The sequence below is a fragment of the Rattus norvegicus genome, chromosome 8 (assembly GCF_021556685.1).
Source record: "Rattus norvegicus strain SHRSP/BbbUtx chromosome 8, alternate assembly SHRSP_T2T, whole genome shotgun sequence".
NCBI lineage: Eukaryota > Metazoa > Chordata > Mammalia > Rodentia > Muridae > Rattus > Rattus norvegicus.
In genome coordinates, this window is record NC_141541.1 from 126,299,314 (window position 1) to 126,315,162 (window position 15,849).

A 15,849-nucleotide genomic window follows, 5' to 3' on the forward strand; every position below is an offset into this window, starting at 1 on the left:
CTGAGGTCTGCGTTCATAAGAACCTGGGTCGGTAGTCACTCTTGACCACTGGACTGCACAACCACCTGCCAGGCCTCATGACATTATTCTGTCTGCCAATGGAGATGTCACCCAGACAAGGCCTGCATGGGTCACAGTACGTCTCCGTTTGAGAAACCATGTCCACATGATGATATTTTCTCTAACATGCTTCCATGTCCCTGTATGTCACAGTTTGTCTGATGACAGTGGTTACGAAATTAGGCTGTCAGGAGAATTTGGTTTCAAGCCACACGCACTTTCATTCAACAAGTACTCTGCACCCAGCGCATGTCGAGGGCCGGGTTACAACACGGAATGAAAGAAAGACAGAGCCGTAATCGTTCCTAGCCCGTGTGTAGCTTACCTTCCGGTGAGGGAAGACAAAAATGAGGAAAGCCCACGGCCCATCACTTAGTGCTAATGCTATGGAGGCAGAAGAGGGTTGGAAGGCGGGGGAGGGGGGGTGGCCAGCTACATCTCTGAGCCCTCCTGTCAGGGAAGGTAACTAGGCAACCCCAGGAGAATGTGTAGTGAGCTCTTTCTGCTTGGTGGCCTTGACACGTTTGTGGATGGTCCGTCTGCCTTGTCATTGCTTGGTTTGATTTTTCTCTTCAAAAGTGCCAGCCCCCAATGCCTCGAGGCTACCTCTATGCAGTATTCAGATCAGACTTCCAGAAGTCTATATGCGTATGCTCATTAGTGCTCACGACGGAGGAGTTCCCTATCACCACCAGTCACTCACTGTTCTGGCAATGGCTTCCACAGTGACAGTGGCACTGGAGAAAAAGTGAGAAAAGTCCTGGGTTTTACAGTTTGGCTAGCCTTGGGTGCTAATTACAGCAAGAAGTCTCCCTTGCATCAGGCTTGCAAGAGGCTGAGGCTCAAACTTGTACACCAGCCGTGCCTGGTGTTTTCATGCACCAGCAGATAAGGCAGATCAGAACTGAGTTCCTCAGTTCTGCCTTAATGTCTACTACTGTACTCAGCATGACTCACGCTGCTTTCTGAGCCCTTCCTCCCTCAGCTTTCCTCTAGAGGAATTCAATGGCTTGCCCTGTTCCTAGCTGAGAGGGTCTTTCTAGGGAGAACACTAGGCTTAAACTACCCCTCCCTGGCAGCAAGAGATGGATTTACTGCCCCAGAGTGGCTTAGGGGATCACATGATCTAACCCTCTCTCTATCTTTGGGCAGAACGTGGTCAAGATGTCTTTTCAGTACAACAGAACCATATTTCCAGCAAGTTCTCTCTGCTAAGCCATCCCAGCATCCCTCAAATCCCACTGTTATGACTAGCCTTGGTCTCTGAAGCTCATTTCCCTCCTGACTTTTCTTAGCTAAAATGGAAAACAGTTGCCTCATTCCCTCATTGAGAAGTTGAGCCATTGCCTAATCATTCTCACTCCGTTCTTTTACACAGAACAATAAGAGCTATTTTCTGTCTTTCCTTTCCTGGGGCATTGCCTTCGTTTTCTCCGTGGGCTCCAAAAAGGATAAAAATTCAAAACTAGCCAGCATACGCTGTAATGTTTGCTCAGTCTCTCCCATAAGGAGTCATTGCCTTGGCGGTGAGAACCTGTTTCGTAGTTGGAGAACTTCCTCTGGCCATGATTGCTTCTCTATGTAATTCCAAGACACTCTTGAGGGTCTCTGTAGAAAGATCAAACAGGAGGCTCCAGTGATAGACCTTTGTGATTCCAGCGCTAGGGAGGCAAAGACAGGAAGATCTCTGGGGCGTGCTAGCCAGCCAGTCTAGCCTAACTGGATAGTTCCAGATTTAGTAAGAGACGGTATCTCAAGAAAATATGGTAGAGAATGATTGAGGAAGATACATAACATCAACCTCAAGCCTACATGCGAACACACACAGACACACACACACACACACACACACACACACACACACATAAATACACCACACACACCACAAACATATACACTCACATACACACATACCCACACACCAAAAAACACACCCACATACACCCACACACATACAGCTACACATGTACACATACACAAGCTAGAAGATTGTATTGGCTCAACCACAAGGTCTAAAAACCTCCATACATGCCCCAAACCTTCTGGCCATGTTGTTCACTAACCCACCCCCAACCTCCCTCTAATTTGATGCCTTTCAGCCACTGACCCTTTAAGGACTGCCACCGTGTGCTTCCCTGGCCCCTTTCCTTGCTCACAGCTTCTTCTCCTTTCCCGCCCATCCCCCCATATCCACTTCCCAGCCCCTCTCTTCCATCATGCCTTCTTGGGGTTCCCGTAGATGATGCTTCAGAATGTAGGCCCAAGTCCAGAGCCTGCCTTCTCAGGGAGTCTGCCCAGGCCACCAGCCCCAAGTCTGTGAACCCCACTCTTGGTTCCATTTCACTGTGGCATTTCCTTCCCAGCTTTGTCACTCACTAATGTCACTATACTTGATGTCTGTCACCTTCTCTCAGGAGAGCCAAATGTCATGAGAGCCAAGGACACGGCCCTGATTTCTGTATATGTCCAATTCAGTGCCTGGGCGGAAGGATGAGCTAGGAGAAATAAAAATTCCACTGCCTACATCAGCTACACCACCGCCAGATATAATTTCTCTGCCATGGGCTTGGGAGGTAAATCCTTAGCAATCGATAAACTCTGTGATGTATCTAGAGGGGGCTCCATGTGTCCAAAAAGATCTGAAAATTTGTAGTCACTGGGAATCCCAAATAGAGCCATTTTTGGAAACGCCACTCACCCTCCAGCAGAAGTTGCCTTCATTTCAATCTGAGAATCAAAGGGAAGGTGATATTTTCAAATCAGATACAACCACTCACGTTGTCAAAAGCATCAGTGAGAAAGCTTAAAGTCCACAAATTTTGGGATCGATAGTTATGGAATCTATTTTCTCCTAGCCCAACCCCTTACGTACCAACTGATCTTGTCAGTAGCTTTAAACCACTCCCTTTTTCTTCTTTATGTACATGTGTAGATATGAGTCACATATTAAAGTTTCAGAAATAGATCAGGAGAAGGTTTTCCTTTTCCTCAGGAAGGGCCAAACACTTTATAAAGAGGGGAAATGTTTGACCAGATTCTGCAGCAGTAGTCAGAGGGAGATTATTGACTTCTGGAGTGATAGTTGCATTTCTGGGCACGTGAACTACACATGCTCGTCCAGAGGGCAAAACTGTGTGTCCCCGAGATGTGTCTGTGCACCGTTCATATGCTCTGGAAGGTAGGGACAAGCTGGCCAGGGCTCCATGGACATCATACAAGCCAGAGGCTGACCTTTGAACTGTGTGGACATTGAGAATAAATCAAACCAGCAGTGCCATCTCCTTGCTGGCCGAGGGTGAGCATTCTTATCTCGGAGCCTGAACGTACCGTGTCCCAGCTGTTGGGACTCCCCGTCACCCCTGGGTGGGCTGGTTGGAATGCCGAGACTTAAATGTGTGGTGTTTTCTGGCCCCCAACATGAATAGGCCTTAACAATGAGGGCTAACCGGTCAGTTTCCCTTCAGCCCTTCAACCAAACGCGACCACCGGCCTCACTGGTGCAGGCATAATGGGATGTTAAAGAGCCCATAACGGAAACTTCGCTGAGGATAAACAGAGCTCATCAGCCACAGCCGAGAAACACATGGTTCTCATTTAACCTGCTGAGGCCAAACCAAGTGTGCCTCAGAAACACAAAAATGGGGACCGGCTTTCTCACGTGTACCCCAAAATTCCTTCTGACCATAAGTCATGGCCTTGGCATTACTAGCCCCTAAGAAGTCGTTTGGTCTCCCTGGCCATCGGGGGTCCTACCCTTTACAAACTCTTCTTAAATTTCCTAAACACGAGCCCTGAGGCACACTTCAGACTTCCCTGAGGTCCTTGAAACCTGAGACCCAGTGAATCCGTTACCAGCTTCACTTTCCGCTGCTCTGGGGTGCACGCACCTCCAAAAGGCGGTCCAAGAGGTTAGATAGAGTGTGGAGGGTAGAGATGGCATCCAAAGGGTTACAGACCTTTTGATAGAAGGAGGATCTTCAAATAATATGCGCAGCGTGAACTCTGCAAAGCTGGGTGGACGCAAACTTCACTCTTCACCGTAGAGGGATCGAAGAGCCGAAACTGGAATCTGAACAAACTAATACAATCCCAAGGTCTGTGCTGTGTCCCAGTGGGTGGGGGTGGGGTGTCGTGACGGGTTCATTCATTATCCAAGTCAGTAGACCATCCCGCTTCCAAAGTGTCTGGCCATCTGTGGAAGGCGAGCATCTCGGGCCTGCATGTCAAGTGCTCAGATAACGTATTTACGCCTCCGTCTCTCACGGCGACGATCCAGCCACATCTGGAAATTCTTCGCTGTCACTTCATCTCCGAAAGTACTTCCCTTCTGTATCACTTCAGCTCCAGGAAAAGCCATCCATGCTTGTGAAATGGGCCTCTCCGGGGCCCGCCTTTCTCTGATTACATGGAAATGAGTACTCTTTTATGGGGAGCCTGGTGTGGCCTGCACTCCTGACTCCCCTGACTCCCCGGTATATCGGCTGCTTACCCCCAAAGAGGAGAAAAGGGGCTCAGGACCAAGGGGGGAAGCCTTGCATCGGCCATCCCTAGAGCTGGTGGGAATACATGCATCTCCCTATAGCATAAGAGTTAGCAGGCTCACGGGAGGCAGGCTCACAGGATGCTGCACCCTGTGCTTCCTGGAGTGTCGGTATCAAGGTTTCTTTTCTCCTCTGTCTCATCTTTGGTCCCAGTGACCCCCTGGCCTTTCAGACAGAGCACAGCTCTTCCTCAGTGTGACGAGAAGCGGCTGAGGAGAAATGTTTTCTTTAGGAGATAGTCTTCAATTAGAAAGAAGACATCTAAGCCAAAGTTATGACACGTTCAGGATTTTAAATTTACTCTCTTGGCCCAGCCGACTGGGTAACGGTTCCTGTCACCGAACCACATTCACAACTAAGTAAAAGAAAACAATATGCTTACTGTCAACTTTCTTTCTAGAAGCGAAGGACACGAGGCTGTTCTGGTGGCCGTGATCCATCCCCAACTCTGCAGATTTCTAGTGAACTGTCACTGTGAACAGTTGACACCTGCCTTTGTTTCTCTGTCCCATTTCAACAACTAAACTGTCTAGTTGAGGCCTTTAGTGGTATGAAATGGGAGCCATGGTGGGAGGTGCTAAGCAAGGCTACAGCCTTCTCTGCTTACCTCACGGAGCCTGGGAGGGTGGGAACAGGTGTCTTCTTTGGAGTTCTATTTGTGTGTTGGAACCTCTAGCTACACCTAGGAATAAACAGGAGAAATATCAGAACCCAACACCTACTGGTCATGACAGTGTGCACCAGTAATCCCGGAACTGGGTGGGCAGAGACGGGAGAGTCCCTGGGGCATGCCGGCTGCACTGAGACGCCCTGTCTCTAAAGAACAAGGTGGGGAGATGATGGAAGTAGACACCTGACCTTGACCTCTGCTGTGTGTGCTCACACATACACACACATACATGTGCACACACTGACACACATGTATATATGTATGTCATGTATCTATGTATGTGTATGTACATAAAGAGGGAGAGATGGACAGACAGACAGAAAAGAATCATGCCAAACTGATAAGCATGGAGTATTCCACAGAGTATAAGACTTGCTCTGTGTACACACACACACACACACACACACACACACACACACACGTGTATACACACTGACAACATGTATACACAGAGAGACAAACAGAGAATTATCATGTGCCAAACTGATAAGCAGGGAGTCTTCCACAAAGTGTAAGAATTACTGTGTGTGTGCTCACACATACACATACATGTATACATACACTGACACATGTGTAGACACACACAGAGACAGATAGACATACAGACAGAGAGACAGACAGATGGACAGACAGCAAAGTATCTGCCAAACTGATAAGCAGGGAGTCTTCCACAGACTATAAGAATTGCTGTGTGCACTCACACATACCTACACACATACGTGTGTACACACACGGACACGTGTACACATACACACAAAGAGAGACAAAGAAGTATCACATGACAAACTGATAGGCAAGGAGTCTTCCACAGAGTATAAGAACTCTTCCCTCTTTAGAAGGAAACTTCTCGTTGTCTTTCAGTGGTGGGACATTGACATCCAGAAGCATGTTCTCAGCCTTTCAAAGTGTGGGTAACATAACAGCCGAGACCTCACCAGTACTGTTAGTTCCATCTCAGGCCCCATCCCTGCTGGAACAAAACAGGAGTGACTTCAACTCTCTGTGGGTCTGAAGCACCATGCGGCTGGAAGCTGAACGTGCAAACCTTTGGCCCCTTTAGGAGAACACCGCCATCTGACCATCGGTCAGATAGCACCCAGAAACACCTGGTAGTCGTTCGCAACAATGTAACTTAATACAAGATAAAAATGGGAGGTGACTGAGTTTGCTTTTTGCTGAATGGAACAGAATGTAATTGGCTCATTTATGTTAGGATGGGTATAATTAACCAATTGGTATCATGTCCCAAGCATTTTAGTGAGTCCTGAAATGAACATCCCCACAACCGCTCTGGAACACGGTAAGCTACCACAGTGGTATGGTGATCGCCCTGTCTCCTGATCTCTCCACTCCCAGAGTAGGTAGTTGGTGGTTGAATTAGCAGAGCTGGTATTCACAACATTCCCTTGGTGTCCCACCTCAAAGGGCGTGTGAATTCAGAGAATCCGGAGGGGCCCAGCAGTTAAGTCACGGGCCTGGTCATGTTTACCCACTTGCCAGCAGCTGTGCGTGTGTAACATGATACAAAAAAGTGGCCCAAGGAAGTGACAGGGAGCAGAATGTCGGCTGACAGAGAAACAGGAGTTAACGGGAAACACATGTTCTTGACAAGAATGAACCTGTGCTCCTTCGCCAGTCAGCTCTAGGCTAGTTTCAAGTCTACTCCCCCCCAAGGCTACACTGAGGGAGACTCCTAGCCCGGCTCCTGAGTGATGCAGTGTTCAGGTTTCCAGTTACCTATCTCTCTGACCGTGCACCAGAGGCACAGAGCCAGGCAAATTCTGATGACCTTCTCAGTGAAACCCCGGCCAAGCAGTGTGTAATCAGGAGAGTGGGCTAAAGCTGATGAAAGACACATCCAGGCCTCAGACGTGCTGTTAAAATAAAACCAGGCGCAGTCGTACACATTCAGGAGGCAGGAGCAGGTGGGTCTTTGTGAGTTCCAAGCCGGCCAGAGCGACGTAAGCCGAAGAAAGAAAGGAAAGTGCCGAGAACACTGCAGCCTGAGTGCATCCTTAGTTCTGGGGTCAGGTTAACAGGCTCATCTCAAACCTCACATCTTCCTCCCCCATCCTTCTCCAGAGCCAACCTACTCCTAAGACCTGCTTACAAGGCCCTTGCTTTGTTGTGCAAAGTAGAGAACATACAGTTCCTGTGGCAGGTGGTTTAGGAAACTACCAAGTCAAGGTCCTGGCACCTCACCGTGAAAGCTTCTTGTTAATGGGGCAGAGTCCTCACCTGCTATGACAGCAGTCTTAGGGCACATGGTGGTGTACACCTTCGATCCTAGCCCTCAGGAAGCAAAGGCAGGTAGATCTCTGTGAACTCAAGGCCAGCCTGATCTACACAGTGACCCTTTAGGGCAGTCAAAGCTACATAGTGAGACCCTATATCAAAAATAAATAAATACGTAGATAAATATATAAATACATAAACAATCTCATAGTAATCCACCAGCCCCCACGGCGCTTAAATAGATTAATTCATTTATGAAGGAAGAACCTCATATGCCCTGAGGCCACGTCTCCCAGGTACACCAGCATGTGAGCGTGGGGAAGGGCACGTTCACACCACCACACCAGGAGTCCTCCTCCATCCAGGCCGTCCCTCCTGCCTCCCTCTGATGCCTGTCCAAGGTTGAACTCAAGGCCACAGTGTGCACCTTCAGACTCTGCTATTCCTTTCTCTCTGAATTCTGGGCCCCCCCTGTCTGTCTGTCTGTCTGTCATCAATGGTCAACTAACAGTGGAGTATTATTCAGCTCTAACCAAAAAGTGTGATCCTGTCATTTGTGGCAACATGGATGAAACCAGAGGATATTCTGTTAGGTGTTAAGTTCAGCAGACATAGAATAAAACTAGACATGTTCTCCACAAGCAGAAACTAGAAAGGGTAACCTCACGGTAGTGTGTGAAGCAGTGTCCACCAGAGCCAGGGGTGGGTGGAGAAAACGGACTTGGGGTTTGACACGGATGAGGTGCAGTGAGGAAGCTAACAGAAGGCACTGAATATCTCCAACACAGACAGACAGACATCCAAGACGATGAACGCTCCAGGGACTTGATGGTCTGTTCACACACACACACACACACACACACACACACACACACACCATTAAAAATCCTTTAACAAGAAAACTCACGCTATGCTCACAAATATGTAGTTTTTCATATATCATTTAAAACATCTCGCCAAGCCCCCGCTTAGACAGTCATGGGGTCTCCATTCCGACGGCAGCGCTCCCTGCACAAAGGTGAGGCAAGCGCCCAGTGTGTGTCCCATCTGTTGGAATGGAGCCCCATGGAAACCAGGGTTATCTTCTACATCTGCACACAGAGGGCTCACAGACAACTCACCTGGCTCCCAGAGAGATGAGCTTGAGGGGTGGGTGTAGAAGAACAAGCCTGTCACCTATAACAGACACACTGATCCTGAGCCTCACATGTGGGAGCATCCTGGTCCCTCTGACCACAGCCTACACGGCCATCCCTTCCTCCCCTGGAGACCGAAGCTGGTAATGTCCAAAGGAAAGGCCATCTTTCCTTGGCCAAGAACCTCAGTTCAGGCTTCACCCCTATGATGAGTAAAGTGAGACTACTTAGAGGACATGGGACACCCTCCTCCGACACCTTAGCCACCTCCAGTCACTCACCCAGGATGACTCTCCTACCGCGAGATGTCCATGCCATCTTGGGTTCCAACAGTGTGGGCTCCTGACAGTCTCCCACACCGCCACCCTCCCTTGGTTTCAGCTTACACAGTGTTTTCTCTGGGGTCAGGTTTGGAGAGGGCAGATAACAACTCAACCCTCAATAACTGTGCCAGCAGAATCCAGCCTCAACAATGTGCCCCGAGCCCTCTTGTCCCCAGTTGTGGACTTAGTAAGTTCTTTTGTGCAGATTCCAATAGCCACGGGCCTCCCTCAACTCCCAGGGGTCCTGTCGTGGGAAGGCATTTGGGCTCCGGCAGTCTGGGAAAGTATGAGAGTGAGTGGGCAGAGGTGAGCAAGGGGCAGAGGCCACAGGGCCCTCAGCCGGCTGCAGATGGAGCTGTTGAACACAAGCAGTGGGGCGCTTGGTGTGACATGGGAAGATCCTTTCATTTCCTCACGATTTTGACCAAAGATGATTAGAGCCATGTTGAGGGAGTATTCTAATTTGCTTTCTCTCGCTTCGATAAACATCCACAGCCAAAAGCAACTTGGTGAGGAAAGGGTTTATTTGGCTTACAGCGTACAGTCCACTGTGCAGGAAGCCAGCCAGGGAAGGAACCTGAAGGCAGGAACTGATGCAGAGGCCATGGAGAAGTCCTGTCACTAGCTTCCTGTCCTTGGCTCACTCAACCTGACTTTTTTTTACAGCACCCAGAACCATGAGCCCGGAGATGGCACTGCCCACAGTGAGCTGGGCCCTCCGGCATTAACCATTAATCAAGAGAATTCATGATGGGTTTTCCCAAGGCTGATCTGTTTTCGTTTGTCTTGTTTTAACAACTGAAGTTCTCTAGACAAAACTAACCAGCCCGTGGGGTAAGGTTTTAGCAATTGCTTATCTACAGAATGGGAGATGAGGTGGCCCCTGGCTGAGAAGTTGGCTCTGTGAGTAAAGGTGCTGTTTAGTAAGTCGAGCGACCTGAGTTTGATTCCCAGGACCCTAATGGCAGGACAGAACTGACTCTGACCTCCACATATGCACCGTGGCACACACATCCTCCTCCATTCTCACAGACACGGGATGCTCCAGGGAAGCCATACATATGATCCGGGAAGCCTGTGATCAGCTCCGAGGAGTAACCGTGTAGGCCACTGTGCTAATTCTAGGGATAAGGAAACCAAGGCCCAGGAGACTCAAGTTGTCATGGTTGTGAAGAAGCAGAACTGGGCTGCAGTGGGTACCGCTGAATATTCAAGAGCGTAACCAGACATGGTGGCACACGCCTTTAACCCCAGCTGTTGGGAGGCAGAGGCAGACAAATCTCTGTGTTCGGGGCCAGTCTAGTCTACAGAGCGAGTTCCAGGACAGCCAGAGCTATACAGAGAAACCCTGTCTATAAAAGCCAAAAAAGTCCATGAGGTTGGAGAGGCAGCTCAGAGGGTGACGTGCTCACCTTACTAGCACGAAGACCTGAGTTCAATCCCCAGCACCCACACTAAAAAGATAGGGGTCAGGAATGGAGAGATGGCTCAGTGGTTAAGAGCACTGACTGCTCTTCCAGAGGTCCTGAGTCCTAGCAGGACCCCTGGGTTCAACTCCCAGCAACCACATGGTGGTTCACAACCATCTGTGATGAGATCCAATGTCGTCTTCTGGTGTGTCTGAAGACAGCTACAGTGTACTTATATATAATTAATAAATAAATCTTTAAAGAAAAAAAAGCTAGGGGTCAGGGCTCGCGTTCGTAATCCTAGTGCTGGGGAACTAGGGACAGGAGGATCCTTAGGGGTCACCAGACAGGCCATCTAGTCTAACTGGTAAGTTCCAGGCCACCGAGGCCACCTCAGAGAAGGGAGATGGCATCTCTGGAGCTGATGCTCAAGGTCGTCCTCAGGTCTCTGTGTACACATGTGCCGGCAAACACAAACATGGGCACACATTGTCTGGAAGCGTACCACATGATTCACAACAGTCAAGTCATCGACCTGACCCTAGGTGCTGATCCGCAGAGGCAGAGGCCTGTGCTGTGCAGACATTGTTCGGCCGTAGAGATGAGTGAACTCTGTCAAACACAGGACAAGGATGGAGTTGGCAATCATTGTGTTCAATGAAATAAGAGGGGAGGGGACAGAGGACAAGAGTGGTGGGTGGGATAGCATCCGCTCTCTGGGTTCCTTCTTCTGGGTCCAGGCTGCTGCTAACAGCCAACCATGTGACCTTGGATAATTCACCAAACTTAAGGCCTCAGGTCCTTATCTGTCAGCCAAGGCCAAGGACTGATCTGGGAACGGCCTTCCAAACACAACATTCCAGGGTACTCTGTTCCCCTTCCAGGCCCAGAGACAGCACAGAGTGGCCTGGCCTCCCAGCCTGCAGGCACTCATACCTCCCGTGGGCTGGCCAGCAGTCAGCTTTCGGTTGGGAGCTGAGAGGAGACGGTGGCAAAATGGGTCACCATGAAGAATTCTGGGTAAAAAGAGGGTGGATGTCTGTCCTCCTCCTTGACTCCACCACAGTCTGTCCTTGACCACTGAACCCAGTGCTAGAGTGTGGGTATGGTGCACAGCCCACTCTCAAGAACCCCTCTACAGGTCTGCCTCCTTATCTCCGTATAAATCCATCTTTAAAATGGCACCAGATACGGCCCTGGCCCACGGGACTGTTGTGAAGCAGATGTGAAAGTGTGAAGGGTGCTCAGAGCTGGTCCTGGATGTTACGGTGACTGTGACCTGTTCGTCCTCTCAGAGGAGTGCCTCCCTGTGGTGACCCTCGTCAGGGACTGAGTGGCTGAATTTTAGCTGCACCAGATCAGATACCATAGAGACCCCGGGAGCCTTCAGTCTCCTGCTGAACCAAGACCACCCTGAGCCTCCCAGAAAAGTGGGTTATTTCCTGATTAAAATGATTCCCGTATAAGCACGGTCAGGAGCGCATTGGCGAGGTTTTCATCCACCACCACCAACTTCAGCTTCTGCTTCCTGCCCCACATTCCACTGGGGGCAGACTGTCATAAGGCATCAGATCCCCTGACCATCACTTCCCTGCACACGTACCACCCCAGAGACGCCCTGTGGAAGAAGAAATTAGTTCTGGCTGTGACTCTGTCCAGCAAGGCCTGGCTGTTTCTCACGCACTTTGCTGCCACTCCTAGCTCTACCCCCTCTCTGCTGGCACCTGTAGCCGGGTGTCACCATGATCTTCTCACATTGGGGACTCGCTCTTACGTGAAACCAGCCAGGGTGGGTTGGCAATCAGGTTTCTCCCCCTGCCTGGAAGGCCAGAGCACCAGTTTTCAGAATGCCAAGGAACTCTTGGCCTGCCTCTGATTTCAGGGAGGTCTATCCTACAAGGCTTTCTGGGTACCAACCAGGGGTGCAGTATGATAGCCAGGCCTTGGGGCTCGGGGGTCTTCACTGGAACTTCTGTGCAGAAAACTTCTCTGGGCCTGTCAGCATTGTCCCCTCTGGGTGGGACAAACTGGGGAAGGGGAGACCACACACTTGAGAATGAAAGGAGACAGATGGTCTGAGAGCAAGAGTTCTCAAAACCAAACCTCAGGTACCCACCACGAGGTTTGTACTCCAGTGGGAGCAGAATTGAGGACCCAGAGCAATTCTTGGTACACTTTTTATCTTAAATCTCTCAAGAACAGATGCTAAGGGGTTTTACAAAATCTTGGTGGCTCCATGGAACCTTCTAGAAACTTCCAACAGTGGACCATACATGAGGCCCACTTATAAGCTCTGACGGACCTAAGGTCCCAGAAGACCTGAGCTCCAGACCAGGGCTCTTGACTCTGTTAGCACGTGACTTGGATTTCTTTTTGCCTCCTAAATGCCCGTCTGAAAGGAAGGATATAGATGAGCTTCGAAATCAAGAAGCGGAAGGTTAGAGCTGTTCCTCAAATCTCATTTGCATACCATGGTCTTCTCAGCTCAATCTACTTTAGGACTTAATAGCCACATTTTCTGTCATAACTTCTGCCCTAAATACTTCTCAGCCAGAGCTGTGGGCCTGGCTGCTAGGCAGACAAAGGCAGGAGGATGTCTTGAACCCGGGAGTTCAAGGCCATACTGGGAAACAACAAGAATCTCACAAAATGAAATGCCCTTTGACCGTTCTTGACATCTAGAGAATGGTAGCAGGGAGAGTCTATGCTCAGCTGCTGTGCCAGATGCTTCTAGATCTGTTCTTTCTTAGGCCGCTGGCTCTAACAGGTCTCTCTCCTTTTCCAGGTGAGCCAAGAGAAGGGTAACTGCTCCTTACAAAGGAACCCAACCCCCTGCATCATCCCTCAAGAACAAGAAAACATCTTCCACACCATATTTGCTTTTTTCTCCAAGTCCGGAAGAAAAGTGTTGGTAAGAATGTGCTCGGTGGCAGGGGCCCTGTGAGGGTGGGCCTCACAGGGAAGGCATGTCAGAGACGAGAGGCCGCTCTTCTACTTGGTGTTCCTTGTTTCTCAAATCCGGTTTTCATTGGTTAACTCAAAAAGGCTCAAGGACTGTGATCAAACCCTATTTTTCAGCCCAGGGTTTCCGTCAAACTGTTAAAGCTAAATGCCAAATCCCATTGCCTGACTGACAGAAAACCTACTGCCCAGGAAGCAAACGATTTCTTCTCCCAGAAGGAACCTACAGTACAATGGGGGAACCTGCTAGCGATTTCTATTAAAATTAAACACGTATGCAGTACACCCCACACACACTTGAACACCTCTCCCTCTCCTCGAAGAGCTCGGCGGTCTGCTACTAGAGGTTTAGAATTTTTTTTCCCCTGCTTGCCTGCCGTTTCACTTCTTTTTGCTATGACAATGTACCCTGGCATAAGCCTCTTAGGAGAGAAAGAGTTAATTTTAGCTACAATTCCCAGGGTGCAGTCCACCACTGTGCAGAAGTCAGGAGACACCTAGTCATCTTGCATCCACAGTGAAGAAACAGAGAGGAAAGAATTAAGACATCCCTGCTGTGCTCAGCTCACTTTGTCTATTCTCACACGGTTCAGGACCGCCCTGCCTAGGGAATGGTGCTGCCCACAGTGGACGGGTCTTCCCACAGTGATCAGTATAGTGGAAAGAGCCCCTCCCAGACTACCCTGATCCCTCCTTGAGACTGTCTTCCTAGGATTCTAGATTATGTCAAGCTACCCAGTGGCACACATGGTAAGGACAGTCCATCTTTGTAAAGGCCCTAGGGGACAGTTAGATAATGATGTCGGCTGTGGGTTCCATTCAACTCCAGGTCAAGCTGAAAATGTCCCCTGCAATTGAAGCTTCACACAGGTGTACACACACACACACACACACACACACACACACACACACACACACTTTCTATATAAAGATACACTTCAAAATACAAAAGAAAAATTTCTCCTTGGTCATTGGAATAAAATTTCCCTTGGCGGTTTATGTGTCTCCCTGAGTGACACAGCTTCTTTGTTCTTTACACGCTCACCCCCCCCACCCCACCTCACCCACCAAACAGGAGACCGATGTCTACCTGACAAGGTGTGAACCCAGAATCTGCCGTAGTCAGAAAGCATTCTTGTTTAAGACTTATTAATTTTTTTATTTATATGAGTACACTGTCACTGTCTTCAGACACACCAGAAGAGGGTGCCAGATCTCATTATAAATGGTTGTGAGCCACAATGTGGTTGCTGGGATTTGAACTCAGGACCTCTGGAAGAACAGTCAGTGCTCTTAACCGCTGAGCCATCTCTCCAGCAACATTCTTGTTTAAAAATTCATAAAAGTACATCAAGATATCTACATGTTTCTTTTTGAGAATTGATTTTTCTTGTGAAATCCAACTTTTTGGTAGGATTGACCACATAACCACCGGGTGTCTACTTATGGACTCCCCCAAACACTAGAGACCAGAGCCCTAGTGCCCAACAAGGCCATAAGTCCTTCTACCGCCCTCTGCTGGTGACAGAGTATAATTACATCCTCTTCAGTTTGGGGGAGGGGGGAGAGATGTTATAGTTTGCTTTTTGTTTTGTGTTTCTTTTTAAGCTACTCTTTATACCAGTACAATTTATATATTAAATAACAGTAACTGAATTGTGTGGTACAGTTTTAAACAGAAGAAATCGTGAAAATAATTCAGGTTACACAACCCCTTCCCCCTATACCTTAATACTTGTTTAAAAAATCACTTTTTCTAAACGAATTGGTGGGGCAGGTGTATTCGGTGACTGGACACACCTAATTTCTATTTTGGAGCTGGGATGGCATCCTGGGTCCCTGACAAGCTGGGCAGGAGGTCTGGCGTCAGTCACTCCACGTGCCCCACCTCTTCTTCTTGATTTTGCCTCGGCCAACATGGCAGACACTCTGTGCTGTAGATGGCTTTGGATGGTCTCTGTCTCTTAATTCCATCTGGACATTTTCTCCTCAGGACTGTGAAAAGACAGGGAGCTTCTGCCTAACACTGCACTGCAACCTTAGCGCCCTCCCTAAAGAGGAGAGCCGCACCATCGACCTATACATGCTACTGAACACGGAGATTCTGAAGAAGGTGAGTCCCCGGGTCACGCGCGCTCTCAGGGGTTACCCAGAAACCCTGGAATCAAACTTTCCCAGCATGCACCACTGGCGATTCGTCCACTAGACGCTGCCGAGATACAGTTTCAGACGCTCAGTTTTACGTTTAATCCAAGGACTGGCAGTGTGACCTAGAAGTGCAGAGTAGCTGGGACCACACTTCGAGCAGCTGGCGTCTTTACCAGCTTCCCGAGTTCTCATCTGCCCATCCCTGATATCCGTGCCGTTGCTCTTTTAATTTTCCTTGCGTTAATCTGTAGAGCGTGGTGCTGCGTGCCTTTAATTCCAGGTAGAGGTAGCCGGATCACTCAGTTTAATCTCTCAAAAAACCAAATACCCCCTGGGCTTATAAAACCTCAGATTCTTTGGCAGTTG

General features: G+C 49.1%; 1 protein-coding gene across 1 annotated transcript in view; it reads left to right on the plus strand.

Annotated features, from left to right (window-relative positions):
* Positions 1-15,849, plus strand: part of Itga9 (integrin subunit alpha 9) — a 309,149-nt gene that overhangs the window by 265,352 nt on the left and 27,948 nt on the right. The window contains 2 exon segments of the mRNA NM_001420002.2: positions 13,160-13,285; positions 15,329-15,448. Coding sequence (NP_001406931.1) covers positions 13,160-13,285; positions 15,329-15,448 — 246 coding nt within the window.